General features: G+C 41.5%; 1 protein-coding gene across 2 annotated transcripts in view; it reads left to right on the top strand.

Annotated features, from left to right (window-relative positions):
- cpne4b (copine IVb) overlaps positions 1–17835 on the top strand; it is a 26354-nt gene that overhangs the window by 3940 nt on the left and 4579 nt on the right. For both annotated transcript variants that reach the window (XM_005932920.3, XM_005932919.3), the window contains exons 2-15: positions 59–249; positions 4907–5086; positions 8748–8819; positions 9117–9191; positions 9767–9850; positions 9946–10035; positions 11731–11829; positions 12119–12205; positions 13847–13906; positions 14001–14134; positions 14379–14433; positions 14668–14719; positions 15312–15445; positions 15861–16097. In XM_005932920.3, coding sequence (XP_005932982.1) covers positions 79–249; positions 4907–5086; positions 8748–8819; positions 9117–9191; positions 9767–9850; positions 9946–10035; positions 11731–11829; positions 12119–12205; positions 13847–13906; positions 14001–14134; positions 14379–14433; positions 14668–14719; positions 15312–15445; positions 15861–16097 — 1530 coding nt within the window. In that variant the 5' untranslated portion in view covers positions 59–78. The remainder of the gene's footprint in view (positions 1–58; positions 250–4906; positions 5087–8747; positions 8820–9116; positions 9192–9766; positions 9851–9945; positions 10036–11730; positions 11830–12118; positions 12206–13846; positions 13907–14000; positions 14135–14378; positions 14434–14667; positions 14720–15311; positions 15446–15860; positions 16098–17835) is intronic.

Here is a 17835-nt window from a genome sequence, read left to right as displayed (position 1 = left end):
ATCTTGTTACAAAGTACAAATCAACCCCATCTTTTCTTCTCTTTCTCTTTCATTTCAGTGTGTGATTGCGCGTTCAGCATGAGTAACATCTATGAGTCTGCAGAGGCCACGCTGGGCTTCATCAGCTCTCCGTGCCTGACCAAAGTGGAGCTGAGAGTGGCCTGCCGGGGCATCTCGGATCGTGACGCCCTTTCCAAACCCGACCCGTGTGTGGTGTTGAAGATGCAGTCACACGGCCAGTGGTTTGAGGTACAGTAATTGGATGGGAGGAGGGGTGAGAGGTACGGCGTGTAAATGTTTGATAGCCAGAAAATAGAGGTTTAATGGTCGGGCGGAGCCATCTGTGGAGTGTTTATTATTCTGAAGTGTCCTCTCTCGTGATGCTGATTCTACCCAGGGTAAGACACTCTGGTAAGAGCTGCAGGTGTCTGAGAGTCTGTACGAGTCTGTACGTGGGCGCAGTTTCATATCTCATTGTTGTTCTGTTATAAATTAGATCGCTATTTCAACTATTGCTTTGGTGGATTATTTTCCTTTTACTCTTGTTGTGGGGGTCCACAGAGATGATTGAACAGCCCAATGTTATTCACCTAGTAATATAACATTGTGACCTCTATATTTGGGCTTTGAACACTTTCACAAATACTTTAACTTTGGTCTCTGTATAATTTTCTTTTGCTTCTAATATACACTTGACACATTTTTCATTTTCAGTAAAAGCCATGGCACACTCTACGCAATTTGCCCATGACCTGATGTGTGTGACTGTGGGGCTCAAGTGCATTCATCATCTCTTCAGGTTCTGTGGCAAACAATTCCTTGTGAATTTCTCCGCAGACAGCACTTGAAATTACTCAAGCACGTAATTGAATTCATGTTTGACTAAATGATTGCGTGTAATCAAGAACCCGAGCTATCGTGCAGAGCTGTGATTGTGTCGCTAACCTTCCTCCTACTAAACTGAGAGTTATGTTTGGTTCTTATAAATTATGGATGTTAATCGTCAAAGAGGTCACCAGAAAGCATGACTATTGTCGGCTGGGCTAAAGAATTTATTTATCTATCCAAATATTTCTGTCATCTAGGAATTGAAAGCATGATCTTAAAGCATACTTTTTGCAGCATTTCCCAAAACAGCTCATACATGGAGCAACGTAATTAACCTTTAAAAGGCCGTATGTCATGGTTTGTCTGGCCGGCCTCAAACGTAGGACTCAGGAATGAAAGTTCATTGAGTTTATTTCCAGTTTTGGTGCAGCTAATGTTACATACAAAGTCTGTTTGAAGTGCTCAGTTCAAAAGTCCAATACGTAAAAAATCAAATGGAAGAAGGTTTCCCTGACTCCAAGGCCATCCTAAGAAGAGACACATTAGAAAGCTTTGGCAAGTAAAGTGAAACAGAGACTTACAGCAAGGCCACATGGAAGCTACTGCCTTTATAACGCTCAGGCGAAGACTGATTGTCAGGTCACAGCTTAAATAGCAAACAGCTGATTGCTAGATGATCCAGGAGGATCCTGTAAGGCAGGTAAACACACTCACACACAGAGGAGCAAGCACGCAGACAGAGAGAGAGAACAAAGGGGAGAAACAGTGGAGACGCAGAGGAGGACTGGAGGACCATGACACCGTAACTCACCCACAGCCTTTAATACATGTGTCAAAATGAGGCTTTTGTGTCAGTGAATGAGTCATCGCTACCAAAATAAAAAAAGTTCTTTTGATAATGTGAACAGCAAGGTGGTGAGAAGTTTAGATATTTTGTCAGGATGACGGTGGCCTTAAGAGGTGTCTTTTTCTCACCTTCACATTTCCTAACTGCCTGATTTTTTAAAAATATTTTCACATATCTTGACGTTGAAGGGCCACTGATAGAAACTTTTATTTTTCTGAGAATAACTGATTTCTTGTTGACAAAATGAATGCAGATGACAAGAGCACAGGTTTTACGTTCATTGTAAAATACATGTAATGTGAGAGGAAACATATGTTGTATTAATGTAGGGTCTTTATCTTACAATATAAAAGCACCTTGAGGCAACTGCTGTTGTGATTTGGCCCTATACACATAGGATTGGAGTGAAGTGTACAAAAATGAGACAAACTACGATGACAGTAACGGAACAAATGAACATTTACACAAAGCTGCGCAGATTAAAACATGTAAACTGTCTTTAAGTCTCAGCAAGTCTTGCCAATTAAATAAACAATTCTGCATGTAATGACTTTTACAATCATACAATTTGATCAAACTGTAGAACAAATAGTGTACTATTTGTGTACTGCTAAAAAAAATTAATGCAACTCTCTTTTATTGAAGTACAAGACAATTCTGGGAAGCATAAACCATTAAACCATTAAAACCATTTTACATGCTTCAGTGCAAATGAAAGCGACAACAGGTTTGCACCTGTTGGAGACACAACAAGAAGACCATTAAATGTAGCAGGAGGTAGCCACAGACTATTGCTCCCTTGTTATTCTTCCTGACTGATTTTTAGCTAGTTTTAAGTCCATCTCCTCTAGGATGGCACATTTAAGTTCATCCCTCAGCACAGTCTCAAGAGTGAGGAGGCGATAGCGGGAGACAGGCTGTTACATGTGGAGAGCTGGCCAGGGCTGTACAAGGGCATAAATCTAACCTTTGTGCACGGAGGACCATGAGGAGCACTGCCAGAGCCCTACAAAATGACCTCCAGTCAGGTACTCATGGATGTTTCTGACCAAACTGTCAGAAACAGACTACTTTTTTGTGGGAACTGTGCTCTCAGCCCAGCACTGTGCTGCTGGACAGCCCTTTTCAGCACTCCTCTTGCAATGGTCTGTCTCCTGTTATCGCTTCCACTCTCTTGAGATTGTGCCGGGAAATGCAGGAAACCTGGCATACATGTATGTGCCATCCCGAAGGACTACCCGTTCCTGAAGTTAAGGGCAGTTTTGCTTGTCTCTTTTACAATAAGAAAAAAAAAAGGATTGTTTAACTTTATGCTTTAAAGTGTTTTTTCTTTTCCCCCTCACGACTCAGATGCTTTTCAAGCCTTTCAAATGCCATCTCATACTCACACACAAAGCACTTCTACTGAAGCCAAAGACATGCTGAAGACTCGCAAGCGGCGGCATCAGCGTTGAGAATGAGGAATCAGGGCGATGTTGCAAAAAAGAGGATCTTTGGTTATTTTTAGTTTTCTTTCCTCTGCCTTTGGGATGGACAGACATACAGTATATGGAGTGAACAGTGTTCCTTTTAAAAATGTAGCTACGCACACCCACACATCCGTGCAGATCCTTCCACATTTAGTGCTACACTGTCCCACTCAGCAGATGTACGTTTACGTATGTAAATCCACACGTGTAACTCGTTTGCACAAACTGTCAGCGACACGGAAGCTGCACTCCCACACACACACACACACACACACACACACACACACACACACACACACACACACACACACCACTTTCCATTTCCACAGGGGCTCAAGATCGAGCGCTCTGAAAGTAGTGCAGCATTATTCCTCCTTTGGAGACGCCACAAAAAGCTTTTGTACGACACAGTGCTGCGTTTTTTGTGTCACGTCTGCGTGTCTGTGTCTTCATGAGTGAGTGTATGCGTTACAGTAAGCCCCTTTTGCAGAAGTGTGGGAATGGGCCGGGGGTATCATTGCCCATCAGATCCAGAGTGTCTTAATTGGATAATTGTTGCGAGAGAGCGTGTTTAGGCCGCTTGGCTAGTGTGTGTTTATGTATTCATATCTCTCGATGCTTTAATGAGTTGCCAGCCTATTGAGAAAAGCATCAGGATAAGGCCAGCATTTGTGTGTCTGTCGAGCCTGCTGGTGCGCTCTTCACTTTTGTCTGTGTTTGCGTGCGTTCGTGTGCCAGAGGGTTATCATCCATAAAAGGGAGCCAGTCATTGCTGCTAGTGTTAGATAGGTTTTGTTGACAACGTCGCAACATACTTTTCTTTTTGCTTCCTAATCCTTTGAGCAGTCAGGGGGCTTAAAATGTGAGATCAATGTTACAGCTGCAGTCAAATCTCTGTGCAATCAAACAGCTCGGGTGATTTTTAGTCATCACGAAAAATCAATAGCCGCAGTTCTCAAGTTGATAAGTGTAAACAATGTGGTAATGGCTATTTGTGGTTATTGCCGCAATTCTGAAAAGTCTGTTGAGGTTCGCAATCAATGCTCAGCGGCAGTGTTTCTGATGTACAATTTTCATACTTTAGTTCACTTTGGAAAGAGCATAAAAAATCCATTTAAAGTCAGACTGCCTGTAGTAAAAAGCACAGTGTTATGAAACTGCTTTTTCAGAAGAACCATAAATGATGTTCTTTAATGAAATTTTGTGAAAACTTGAATCCAGTGTCCACGTGAAGAAGAATAATCAGGTTTTGCCGAACGTCTTGATATTGGATTTCTTTTTTCACCAACGCACATAAAAGATCTCAGTGATATTGCTAAAGGTTACGAAGAGTTCATCAATTCAGATTCTGCGGTTTGAATAAATAAGTACTTATATAACTGAATCTGTAAAAAGGGGTACAACAAATATAAAAATCTTTTTACAGGTGAAGTATTTTTCTATTTTGTCTTACCTTTTCTCTTTATCAGCTCTTTTTTAATTTATACAGCCCTCTGGGTTCTTGCTGTGGCAAACATTTGCCAAGCATCTGTGTGGTTTTACAATAATCACTCTGGTGGGCTGCAGTGATTTTTACAGGAATCATTGCAGTCCATGATGATGTTTCTGAAACCAACTGAATTACCAAGTTTTCTGTTTTAAAGAAATTTGGAACCACCAGAAGTAGAAGTCAGTGTTTCTTTCTCTACCTTAAGCTTTGTTCTTTTAGGTGCCACAGATACTTTAAACGTAGCGTTGTGAAGCTGTTTGTGTCTGTTTGCAGGTGGACCGCACAGAGGTCATCCGCAGCAGCAGCAGCCCGGTTTTCTCCAAGATTTTCTTGGTGGATTATTACTTTGAGGAGGTCCAGAGGCTCCGCTTTGAACTTCACGATATCAGCTCCGGCAACAATGGCCTCCGTGATGCTGACTTCTTGGGAGCCATGGAGTGTACCCTAGGACAGGTCAGTGAGTCTCTTGATTGGATTGTGCACTCTAAAGGAAGAGCATGCACGAAGCAAGCAGGTCGATTGGGAAATCGGTGTGACTGATGAGTGCAAACATAAGTGAAACAGTCACAATACTTTACAAACTGTTATTCCTTCTCTCACCCCCACGGAAGTTAAAAAAATAACACATAGCTCCTATAAGTCAAGCTTAAACTGAAAATTAAAGAGTGTGAGGTAGGTCAGTGAATGTGAGAGGAGTTCAGAAACAATCAGAAATGTGTGTGATGTGAGTGTTTCTGGAGGCGAAAGCATGACAGAAATGCGCTTGTAACCTCCGAACTGGATTCACCTTGTGCATTGCAAACAGTAGGTGCAGTAAAAAAGCATACAAATCTTCCTCAGAGCAGCATGCTGTTGGGATAAGAATCGTCTACTTCAGTATGCTCAGTCAGCTACTTCGTTAAAACCACGGCAGGTGAAGTAAATAATACTGATGATATCGTAATAAGGCTATTTTTTCTCAGGAAACATCAGGCCTTGGCATTTATGTGAGTGTAACTAAATAAGATTATTATTTTAGACCAAGGACGCCCACAGTGTCGGCAGCACTTCTTCCCCCCAGAGGATAATTGCCCCAAACGCACCACAAAACCTGCTTAGAAACGGTTAAAGGAACAAAACAAAGAGCCTTAGACATTGACCTGGCATCCAAAACTCCCCAGATCCCAATCCAATTGGGCAACCATGCCATACATATGGAGGTCAAACTCAGCACACAACCTGCATGACGCTAAAGATACGCTGCCTACACTTTGGCACCAGATGCCGCAGGCCATCCTTACAGGCCCTGTATGCATGCCACAAAGAGTGGCAGCTGTTTTGGAGGCATGAGGGAGACCTACACAGTATTAGGTTTCAATGACTAAAAAACAACTTCAGTTGTGGAAGGATGTCAGCTTTCAGCCTGAGTTCAGTTGATGCACTGTCTGCATTAACATGCTTTCTCCGTCCATGAGTGCTTCTGATAAAAAGCCCTGAGGGTGCCTGAACTGTTTTCAAAGCCTTTATATGTGCTTGTGCTAAACTGTATAGCCTTGTTATTCACTTAATGGATTTGTGCCTCTTTAATGAAGAAGTTTTAATCAATATTTAAAGATTTGGTTTATTTGCATTTTTCACTCAATATCCAAGAGCATTTAAAAGAAAATTGTTATTGCACTACTACTCATTAACAATTTGAATAAGTGCATTTGAGGGAATTGCTATCTAATGTAATATTGAATGAAAGGAAATAGGACGTGCAGCCCAGTGTTTCCCTTATCTTTAATGTCAGGTCTGCAGTTAAAGGAAGTGTTTACTTTTTACTACTCATCAGAGACAGCACAGAGCTGGTGGATGTATAACACTGACTTAAGGGTGTGAAAGCTTCTTGGAGAGGTTGTTTGGAAGCTATTGTTTATATAATCATATTATAACTCTGTTAATAACTGTATTTGAAAAAATAGAGGTTATGTTTATCTTCCATCATATCATTTGAAGCAATAGTGTGATCATTTTCCTTTTTCTGTGTACGATAGAAGCCCTGAATAGCTGCTAGAGGAAACGCTTGTTGCAGACGCATTGCATCAGTAATATTGTAACAGATATTGACATGTTGCATGTAAGCATTTATACCTGCTGTAAGACTTAATTCTGTTATAATCAATGTTGTTGTTTTTTTTTCTGCTTTATTGGCAGAACAAAAAACAAAACCCAAAAAAAGAAACCGTGACAGCACATTGTAGGGAAACGGAAACAATGAATAAATAAGGACAATGAATGAGATTCTAATTACTAAATGCCTCAGTAGTGCCAGTTAATGGTGTCTAAGGATCAGACCAAACGTCCGAGTGCATGCCAATAATTTTCAGTAGACTCACAATGGACACACCGGCATTGCACATAAATGCCGTGTAGGTGTCACACAGGCGTGGATGGTTTCTTTAGTTGTGGCATTAGCATGCAGTGACAGTGTGATTGCAGTAGGTTGTCCACCTGATTTAATGCATTATATTTCATACCAGTCTATATGTCTATACGTCTGTACACGCTGCACCTCCATTAATATCTACAACAGTGCCTGTGTGCATCCGTGCATCAGGGTATTTGATGTAAGTGCAGCGCCTAGTATATTAGGTGCAGTAATCACCTGCGTGCCTAAAATATAATTTACTTTTTATCAACAATTCAGAGGAAGTCTGGGGTTTGACAAAAACACGAGCTGAAGTTTTGTTTGTTGTTTCCAGCTGCGAAGCAGTCTTTCCTCTGAGTTTATTAACAGCTTCATCCCGGCACCAGATCGGTCACGTCAGTGATTACTTATAATCATCTGTTACCCCTGACATGGAGATAGGATCTGCCAGGATCTATGTGAACCTTCTTTGTCAGCAACACAGACAGACTACATGGTCTACTTGCATTGGGAACACACAATAAGCTTTCTTGATACAAAGGAAATTCTAAGTTGGGGATGTAGATGTTTTTAATGTGCTTGTATGTACGTGTACAAATGCCTTAGCTGTAGCAGGAAGAGGCTGTGTGTTAGTCGGTTGGTGTGTTTGACACATCATCGTGAGTGTGCATGCACTTGTCTGCCTGTGTAGCACGTTGTCAGGCTATGAAAGAGACTATGAAGTGCAGCTGAAGTAGAAAAAGGGAGAAATTGTGGTACCTTTGAAAGTCCTTGACAAAATAACACTACTATAAGATTTTCTGCTGGTATTACGACCACCATCATCGCCATCTTCACCACAGCAAATAACAATAAGGATAAATTGGTCTGGGAGAGTGCAAGCAGCAATCACTGCCACTTGCAGTGAAGCGGCGACAGAGCACCACCCAGGAGGCTCCAGAACTGGCTGGCAAAGTCAGTCACCCCAGGTCGACAGTATGTCTTTTGCCACCTTGTAATATTTTAATCATGAATACTATTCATATTACCATAGTTTAATCCTATCATCTTGTTACTTCGTTTAATTTTTTAAACATTTTAATTTATTGCACCAGATGTTGGTCCTGTTGTGAATCATCCCCACACCCTGGAGGTTTGCTCGATGTCACTTTGCTCCTGTTCTTAAATGCTCTGAGATCCTGAGCAGTGAAGTTATTTTTTAGGGCTAAATTTATACGAAATAGCCAGATTAAGTTGATAACTATGGTATAAGGGGAGCAACATGGTGGCACAACCTTGTAAAGTCTATGAACAAAAAAAAATAGTTAATGTACAATATATTGACAGTTTAATAATATTAGTGCCAAATGGGGCAGCTGTGGTTCAGGCGGCAGAGAAAGTCATCCAATAATCAGAAGCTTGCTGGCTTAATCCCCAGCTCCTCTAGTCTCCATGTGGATGCGTCCCAAATTGCCCCTGGTACATTCACTGGCGTCTGAGTGCGTATGTGTAATAAATCAAACTGTATGGGTGTGTGTGAAAATTGGAAAATGTGGGTTATAGTGTAAAGCGAGTGGAAAGGCAGAATATAAATGCCAGCCAGATAAAAAGTCAGATGTTTCAGTTTTTAGAGACTAAAGTCAGTGTAGAGTAGAGTGAATATTTGACTTGCGTTCTCCAGACAGATGCAAACTCTAAGTGGAGGCTGGAACATCTGAGGTGATTTTTTCTTTCTTTTTGTTTCAGATTGTTTCACAGAGGAAACTGACTAAAGCTCTTCTCAAACAGGGAAACACTGCTGGAAAGTCTTCTATCACGGTATGGTATGGCACGGGTTCCAAAGTCAACCGAACCACGTTAAACACTCCTACACATGCAAAAATCACACACACACATAGACACGCACACACACACACCACCTCTGTGCACTCAGACACCCTGAAGATAATTAATTTGATGATGTTGCCTGTTCAATCTGTGCTGTAGCTCATTTCCATCTCATTTTCTCTCACCTCCTTCTTACATCTCCGTGTCGATCTCTCTCGCTCTCTCTGTCTGTCTCCTTTCGCCTCTCAACCTTCCCTCTCCACCTTCACTCTCTGCCCCGCTGTATAGGTGACAGCTGAGGAATTGTCTGGAAATGACGATTACGTTGAACTCTCATTCAGTGCACGTAAGCTGGACGATAAGGTTTGTGCACTTTCAAAAATACTCAGAAATGTTGAAGTTTTCCTTAAGATATGAGGGTAATTAATACTGAAGATGTGGGTCTGTGTGTGCATGCTGCCTGGTTGGTGTGTTTGTGTGTGCGTGTGCTTGGAGAAGTATGTGGGCAGAGCTGTGGGACTTGATTATGAAGAAACACGCACAATACACACTAGTACAAGCTGGTATTAAAGGAGGCCTGCTGAGATAGGTGGGCACCCCCTTTCCCAATAACCCTCTTTTATCTCACCACCCCAACCACACACACCGATAACTGTATTAATTTTCCAGCCGGCACATGTGCGCGCACACACACACACACACACACACACACAGACATGGATGACTAATCCAAACAAGTAGTGCCCTGGGGAAAAGATGGAAGAAAGCATGGGAGTGGTGGATAAATTGGAGAGGACGGGAAAGGGATAGGTGGAAGAAACAAAGAAGAAAAGGAGTTTAAAGGGGGCGAAATAATGATTCTGTTAGTGTTCGAATGATTTATGGTGATCAAAGGGAGTTCTGAGGGAATGCCTCACATGCGTGTTTTCTCTCTGAAGGATTTCTTCAGCAAGTCAGACCCTTTCCTGGAGATTTTTAGAATAAATGATGACGGCACTGAGTCGCTTGTGCACAGAACCGAGGTAACTGCGCTCGCACATCCGTGGAGATGTAGGCAGCTGTTTTAGTTTGGAAATAAACAACAAGCGTGAACTGTCTTTGTATTTATTGTGCACAGACGGTCATGAACAACCTGAGCCCAGTTTGGAAATCCTTCAAAGTTTCCTTAAACACACTCTGCAGTGGAGACCAAGACAGGGAGCTTAAGGTGAGTCTGGGGATATTTTTTCTGCAACAATCATAGTGGCAATGCAACTATTTAAGTTCCTCCAGTAAAATGCAAGGCTCATTAAGAGGGCCGAAGCCAAGCAGCACCCGAGTGCTTCCACAGCATCATCACCAGCCTCCATTTTATTTATTTAAAACATAAAAAAACACAAAAAAGAAATGCCGTTCATTCAATAAATGCGGACAAAAACGTAAAATGACAATAAATAAAATAGTTTTACCCTTTTTCACCTACATACAAAACATGACATTAATGCAAAGGACAGCGGCACGTACAAAAAGCCTTTGTCCCTTTCTCTTTTCAGTTCCAGGAGTTAAGTTCAGGTCAGGCGTTTTTATGATATCATTGTGCTATTTAAAAAGTCAGATGGGCGTTAAGGAGCTCAGTGGTTATCTTAAACTCTCGCCTTTACTTGTCAGAGGAGATCTCTTCGCCTTTTTGGAAGCAGTGGCCGCCACGTTCGCAGAGAACAGTTATTCTTTGGCATGAATAAACATGAGATTGTTCATTAAATATTCAGAGGTATCTTAACTCTGCGTGGCTCCTGACAGCGGGAGAAAGGGCTCGCACGCGCACGCACGCCGTCGGCTATGGTTTCCAGGGCTACCTGTTTCGAACAGTCAGAGCTTTAGTGAGAAATGGCAGGGCAGAGATTTCTATTCAGACAAGTGCTTTCTTTTCACCAGACTCTTAACTGACCAATGCATAAATGCATAACCCTCCTCTGCAGTGTCTCGCCGTCTCTTCCTTTGTACTTGAAATCGGCAAGGAGCCCATTTCTCCACCTCTTTACTTTTCTTTCTGTCCTTTCGCTGGTCTCTCTCTCTCTTTGTCAAACAGTTAGTATTCAGTGAATGGAACAGAGCTTCTTAATTTTTTCATTACTCTCTAGCACAGCTCTCAGCAGTTTGAAGTGGAAGCAAGGCTGCAAAAGCGAGCGCTCGCTACCTCGCACGCGCACAAATTACTTTCACAAACACAAACATGCATGCGGTCCGCAAACGATCACACACAAACATGCACGCACGCTTTAGGTGCGGGCTGTGAACAGCTTAAGTGGGAGACAGGAAATTAGGGGATTACAGTGAGTCATTGTTTTTAATCAAGCATTGCTGGATTGCTTCTGATCGCTAGTTGCTTGGGTGACCTCATGCAAGGAGGTTACAATGCAAAACTGCACCGCTGAAGGACTCGTTCACAGGCATTAGAGCTTCACAAAAGACCCGATTTTTTTCAGTCCGTGTTAACATGTGTCTCTATTGACAAACCTTTTTGAATATCATTGATTGTAGTGACTTTGCAGGACAGCCTACACATGAGAGCCTTGTGCCATCCTTTGAAATGAAAGGACTGAGTCTTTATGATGTGCTTAGCTTTGCCCCGCTGACCCTCACTTGATTGAGGCAATTTGTCTTGCTTACTAGCTCCCAAGAGCGAGTCAAACTATTATGTCGAAAAACACACACACAAGCGTAAAGCTGTCGCTTAAGCCGCGTACCTCTCAGCATCCTCAGATTAATATTTCACCGCTCCGTTGCCCCCCCACCAACACCGCCTTATCAATCATTCAGCATGGCATTTCCCTGCATGCCTGCGAGTGCCTGTGTGTGTTCGTTTAGGTAACGGTGTTGCAGCTGTGCTCTAAATGAGTGAACGTGTGTGTGTCTCTTCCAGTGCACAGTTTGGGACTGGGACTCCAATGGAAAACATGACTTCATCGGGGAGTTTCATACCACGTTTAAGGAGATGAGGGTAGAGCAGGAGGGCAAACAGGTGAGAAAATGCGCGCTCGAGCTCCTGCACATGCTCACACGAGAGGAATAAAACAAGTAATGTTTACTCACTGACTCAGGGCCATAAATTCATTTATGCACTGTGAGCCCATTTGCATCTCTGTCAGTGCTTTTATTCACATATCCAAAATAATCCTCATTTAAATAAAAGCAGAGCTCCTTTTTAATAGCTTCGCATCATTATGTAGCAAATACATAACGAGTCAAGCAAATTCCTTCTGTGTTCCCTTGATACCATCTGCATTAATTGTGTGTATCTGTGCGCCTAGATCCAATGGGAATGCATCAACCCTAAATATCAAATGAAGAAGAAGAATTACAGAAACTCTGGTGTTGTCATTCTCAACCACTGTAAGGTAAGGTAAAGCCTTTTCTGTCTGCGTTCCTTCTTTTTTGTGCAACAAATGCTTATTTTCATTGTTAATTTAAATCTCAACTGACTGTTTGGGGGATTAATTGTTTGACTTTTAAAGCATGAGATAACAGTGAAAAAAAGACGTGCCTTCTAATTGCTACTTTTGTCCCATTAATATTCATGGACCTAAATACACTATTTTTTATAATTATATTAAACAGAGAAAAGAACGATAAATGCACAAACCTTATTATCATTGTGTTTCTGACTATAAATACATTTTATTTTGCTAGGAAAATGGGAAAAGTGGGCAGCAATTTATTGAAATTTGCAAATTTACGTGGAAATGCACATATAAAGCAAAAACAGAGTTTGTGCTATTCAATATTTGACCATCTTTTTTTCCTTTAACACAGCCTGAACTCTCTTAGTCAAGCTTTCTTGTAATTTCTTTAAGTAGTCTTCAGGAATAGCTCTTCTTCTTCTTCTTGAAGGGCATTTCAAAGCTCTTCTTTGGATGTTGACTGCCTTTTATTCCGTTCTCTGTCAAGATGATCCCACACTGCTTCAGTAATGTTGAGGTCTGGGCACTGGAGGCCAGTTCATAACTGATGGTGCTTTATTGTGTGTTTCTACCCTTGTATCCTTTACTGCATTAGCAGTGTGTTTTGGATCATTGTCATGCTGAAAAATAAAACTGTTACCAATCAAATGTTTTGATGGCACTCTTCTGTGTTCATAATTCCTTGGATTTTGAGCCATGAGCCTCCTCAATGTTTTACAGAGGGTTGTAAACACTCACTGTTGTACCTCTCACCTGGCCTGATTACTTGAACTAAAACCTTCCAATCTGAATTCATCACTTGAACCTGTTGCCACTGATTTTCAATCTACTTCTTTTGTAATTTGGCACAACTCAGCCTTTTCACCCTATTTCGCTTCCTTAAGTTTGGCTTCTTGGCAGTGATCCTTCCACTTAGACCATTTCTGATGAGGTCTAAGTGAACATTAGATGGATCAACCACAGGGCCAGATGCATTTCTTGGGTCCTGGGTCAGGTCTTTGCTGGATTTTTTTCATACTTTTTAAAGACAAAAATTTTAGCTACTGTTCATATGCAGATTTTAATGCCTCTTTGAAAATCCTGGAGAAGTGTGAGAGAAACACATAAGAAAATCTGGCTACTTGTAACAAAATATATAGACATGACAGGTTTTGACTTTTGCACAGTACTGTAACTATACAGACAAATGTCATCGAAATTGCTATATTTGTATATAAAATGTATTTGTTTATTTTTTTAAATTATTTTCCCATTTAACAGCACTGACTGCATTATGTCCAATAATTTCTGTAGTGATCACCTGACTAGGTAGCACTTTCTGTCATAATCGGGCTGTCAGTTCATTAATATAGGGAAAGGGCCCATTACATACTTTTAATAAGAAGCTTCTAGTTCAATATAAATAAAAACAAACAAACAAACAAAAGAAATAACTGGAAAATGGGTGGGAAAAATGGAAAATAAATAAATGAATAAATAAAAATGGGTAAATCCGATGGAGAAATTACTAGAAAAGTAAATAAATAGTATTAGTAAACTAGTAATCAATAATATTATGGGTTCTTTTTTTCCTGACAGATTATTAAAATGTATTCCTTCCTGGATTACATCATGGGAGGCTGCCAGATTCAGTTCACAGTAAGTTCCTTCAAATGTAATCTCTTTAATGTTTACATCAATGTGCCTGTTTGTGTCCGTCCATGCTGTGTGAGCGTACATGTTTCCATCTCAGGTGGCGATAGATTTTACAGCATCCAATGGAGATCCTAGAAACAGCTGCTCCCTCCACTACATCCACCCCTACCAGCCCAATGAGTACCTCAAAGCGCTGGTGGCTGTAGGAGAGATATGCCAAGACTATGACAGGTAGAATCCACTCCATCAATCATCGTTCCACCTAATGCTGACACAAGGGCACGCATCCAAACACAGACACACTCTGGATTTTCCCTCTGAGAATCAAATCCTTCCACAAAAGTCAGGATGAAAAAAACCTCTTCCTTTGCTTTATGAGCCTTACAAAGCTTTTGTCCATTATTTTTACCCTTCTCTTTTTTCCTTATATTTATTTCTTTTTCCCAATGAAATATGTCTGTCTCTTTTTCTCCAGTGATAAGATGTTCCCTGCATTTGGATTTGGAGCTCTGATACCCCCTGACTTCAAGGTAGGACATTTGGGAGCATGCACATGTGTGCAAAAGCAAAGGGCAGAGTGGGTGGGGTGGGTCTGGAGAATTTATATTTAGATTTGAGATCTTTTTGGAGGCTCAGCTTGCTTTTGATCAACATGAAAGGGGAATACATCTGTCAACCTGTAAATTGGACTGAATGCATCGTGCTGAGTGTGAGTGGTGTGTTGTGGCAGTAAAAAGGCCTTGTCTTTTCTGCCCTGCCTGAAGGTTTCACACGATTTTGCTGTGAACTTTGATGAGGACAATCCTGAATGTGCAGGTGAGCTACCCACACCCTTCCCGTCCCCCAAACACGGACACAGAGACATACACACACTACTTCGCTTACTCAGGCTCGCGCAAACATTCGCATGCACAACCAAAGCAGTCCCCTGCATGCCTCTCATATCTCCCTTGCTGTCGGTCCCATATTCCACCCTTTATATTTTTCCCTGATTTTTTTTTTACTCCTCCTTTTTTTGCTCCTCACAAATATGCACAGACATACGCACGCGTTCGAACACGCACGGACGCACACGCAGCTGGGAGGTTTGTCACTATGCTGCTGGAAGTATTTCAGGCTCGCGTACACAGAGAAAAACAACACTAATCTGTATGTGTGAAATGGGCTTCTGTGCTCCTGTCTTCACATAGCTGACGTTCCCGCCGTGACGGCGTGTGTGTGTGAGGATAATACGGGAATATTTTGCACAAAATGCTCGGTCACCTCACAGTGCGGTCACATACACAGACTCTGATTCATCTTAGCAGATGCTTTTGCAAGTATGAGAACTTTTGGCTCTCCAGGGTCAGGCAATAAACAGAAGAATGGCAGCAAAAACAACCCACGTGTGTGTGTGTGTGTGTTGCAGGGATCCAAGGTGTGGTGGAGGCCTATCAAAATTGCCTCCCTAAGATCCAGCTGTACGGGCCCACCAACATCGCTCCAATCATTCAGAAAGTGGCCTCCTCTGCCTCAGAGGAAATGCACACCAAAGAAGCCATGGTGAGAGAGAGAAAGAGAAAGATGGAGAGAAAAAACAAACTCATTTGGTCTTGTTATTGTGTCTGTTGATGTTTGCACTGGCACACATGGAGAGAAGCAAAAGACAAATAGTAATAAAAAGACAAAAAGAAATTAAAGGATGAATCAAAAAAGAAAAAAAAAGATGAATCGAAAATAACTTGGAGCCATTGATATTAATTTAATTCTGGTCATAAATTTTAGAGCAGAAATTCGTCTCTGACTTAATGCCTACTGCTTCTCTCTGGTGGATTAAAATGAGTTTTATTCAAATTAGCCCCTGACAAGAAGCCATTTTTAAAACACAAATTTAATTGAACATGTATTCTTCATTTCTCCCCCTTCCACCCACAAATACCCCTCCTTCCCCTCACCCCCTTTACCTATGTCTCACCAGGAATACTTCATCCTGCTGATCCTGACGGACGGCGTCATCACTGACATGGCCGACACGCGAGAGGCCATCGTGCACGCCTCTCACCTGCCCATGTCTGTCATCATTGTTGGTGTGGGCAACGCAGACTTCACAGACATGCAGATCCTGGACGGCGACGACGGGATTCTGCGTTCGCCCAAGGGCGAGCCTGTCCTCCGCGACATCGTCCAGTTTGTCCCTTTCAAGGACTTTAAGCATGTAGGTGGTGGTTGAGAGGGTTTTGGTCAAAAAGCTCTGACTGGTTAATTTAGTACACAGGTGTCAAACTCCAGTCCTCGAGGACCGGTGTCCTCAAACCTTAACATGTGTCCCTGCTGCAGCACTCCTGAATAAAATTAGTAGGTCATCGGCAACTTAACTCCACGCTGAGGTGGCATGCAGTCAACCCTAGTCAAGTAAATTCAAATACATGTATAAATGTAAGTGTTTGGAAAATTGTACTGCTAAAAGGATTTTTATTGCACCATGTTCATTCACTCATGAGCTGATGTAACATGAATGAAATTGCTGAATTGCCACCTCAGCATGCAGTCAAGTTCTACAGTCTTGCTAATGAACTGCTAATTTTATTCAGGTGTGTTGCAGCAGGGACACGTGTAAAAGTTTGAGGACAACGAACCTCGAGGACTGGAGTTTGACGCCCCTGATTTAGCACATTAAAGCTTTCTCAGCAACATTAAAGCACTGGAAATTTAAGGAGGTTACTGACATGGAGGGAAGATGTTTTGATCACTACTAAAAAGGCTATAACTATCACTCAGCTGGATATCCAGCTGTACTACTCCAACATTCAGTTATCCACAAGTCCCATTCAATTTCATGCCTCGTGTCTAAAAGATCTTAATTATGATAGGGCTGTTTTACAGCAGACATTTAGAAAAAGAAACAGCAGGGAAGCACTAATGAGATTAATGGTAGTTTTGTTGTATTTGGGCACAGAGCCTTAATGTGATTAGTAACACCTGTGTATCCCTACTATTTCAAGTCAAAACGGTTGCTTTGACGAGAGCCTATTTAAAGCACTGATGTTTTTTTAATTTGTTTTTGTTTTTGTTTTGTACATTGCGAGGTATACGGGTCAGTCATGTCACATGCAGTATTAAATTAATGACTTGTAACAGTTTATTCTATAAAAGCTTTTAAGTTTAAAGACATTTCAGTGGTGGCACGTCGATGTTTAGCGGTTTACCGCTCACCTCACAGCAAGAAGGTCCTGGCCTGGAATCCTGGGGCCTTTGTGTGGATTGTAGACATGTTCTCCTCACATCAGCATGGGCTTCCTCCCACAGTTCAAAGACATGCCTGGGGTTAGGCTAATTGGTGATTCTAAACTGGCTGTAGGTTGTTTGTCTCTGACTGCGCTGCAACAGACTGTGCTACCTGTCCAGGAAGTACACCCCTCTCACCCAATGACAGACTACAGCCCCTAGATTCCATCCAGGGAGTCTAGGGTTCAATACATTTCCAGTGCATTTAAATAATATATAATATAATATATATCATATGCTATCTAAAACTCAAAATTAAGTCTTTTAAGAAGATTTAAAAAATGTTGTTTAAACTCTGGCAGAATTTTCTTTTTAGCTGTTGAAATAATCAAATACATAAATATCTTCTACTGAATATGCGCATATTTGATGTGGCACATTTTTACACTGGATGCCCTTCCTCTCTTCCTAACCCTCCAAGGGATGTGTACCTCCTCTGGGTGTTAGGTAAATGTGTTAACCTCTGCACTACAGTGCCACTCAGCATACATAATTACCAAAAGTTTGCTGTTGAGACAAGTAAAACTGTTTTGACCATTCAGTTTTATTGTTCTCAAATCCCAGGGTTCGCACAGTCTGGCATATTTCATCGAACACAGGATCAAACAGAAAGAAATGTCACTTATTTTTATTTTATTAGTTAATACATTTAATTAATTTATTGTTAT

The sequence above is a fragment of the Haplochromis burtoni genome, unplaced genomic scaffold, assembly GCF_018398535.1.
Source record: "Haplochromis burtoni strain Fernald_Lab_line unplaced genomic scaffold, NCSU_Asbu1 Contig_163, whole genome shotgun sequence".
NCBI classification, from domain to species: Eukaryota; Metazoa; Chordata; class Actinopteri; order Cichliformes; family Cichlidae; genus Haplochromis; species Haplochromis burtoni.
This window is presented reverse-complemented; position numbering and strand designations above follow the sequence as displayed.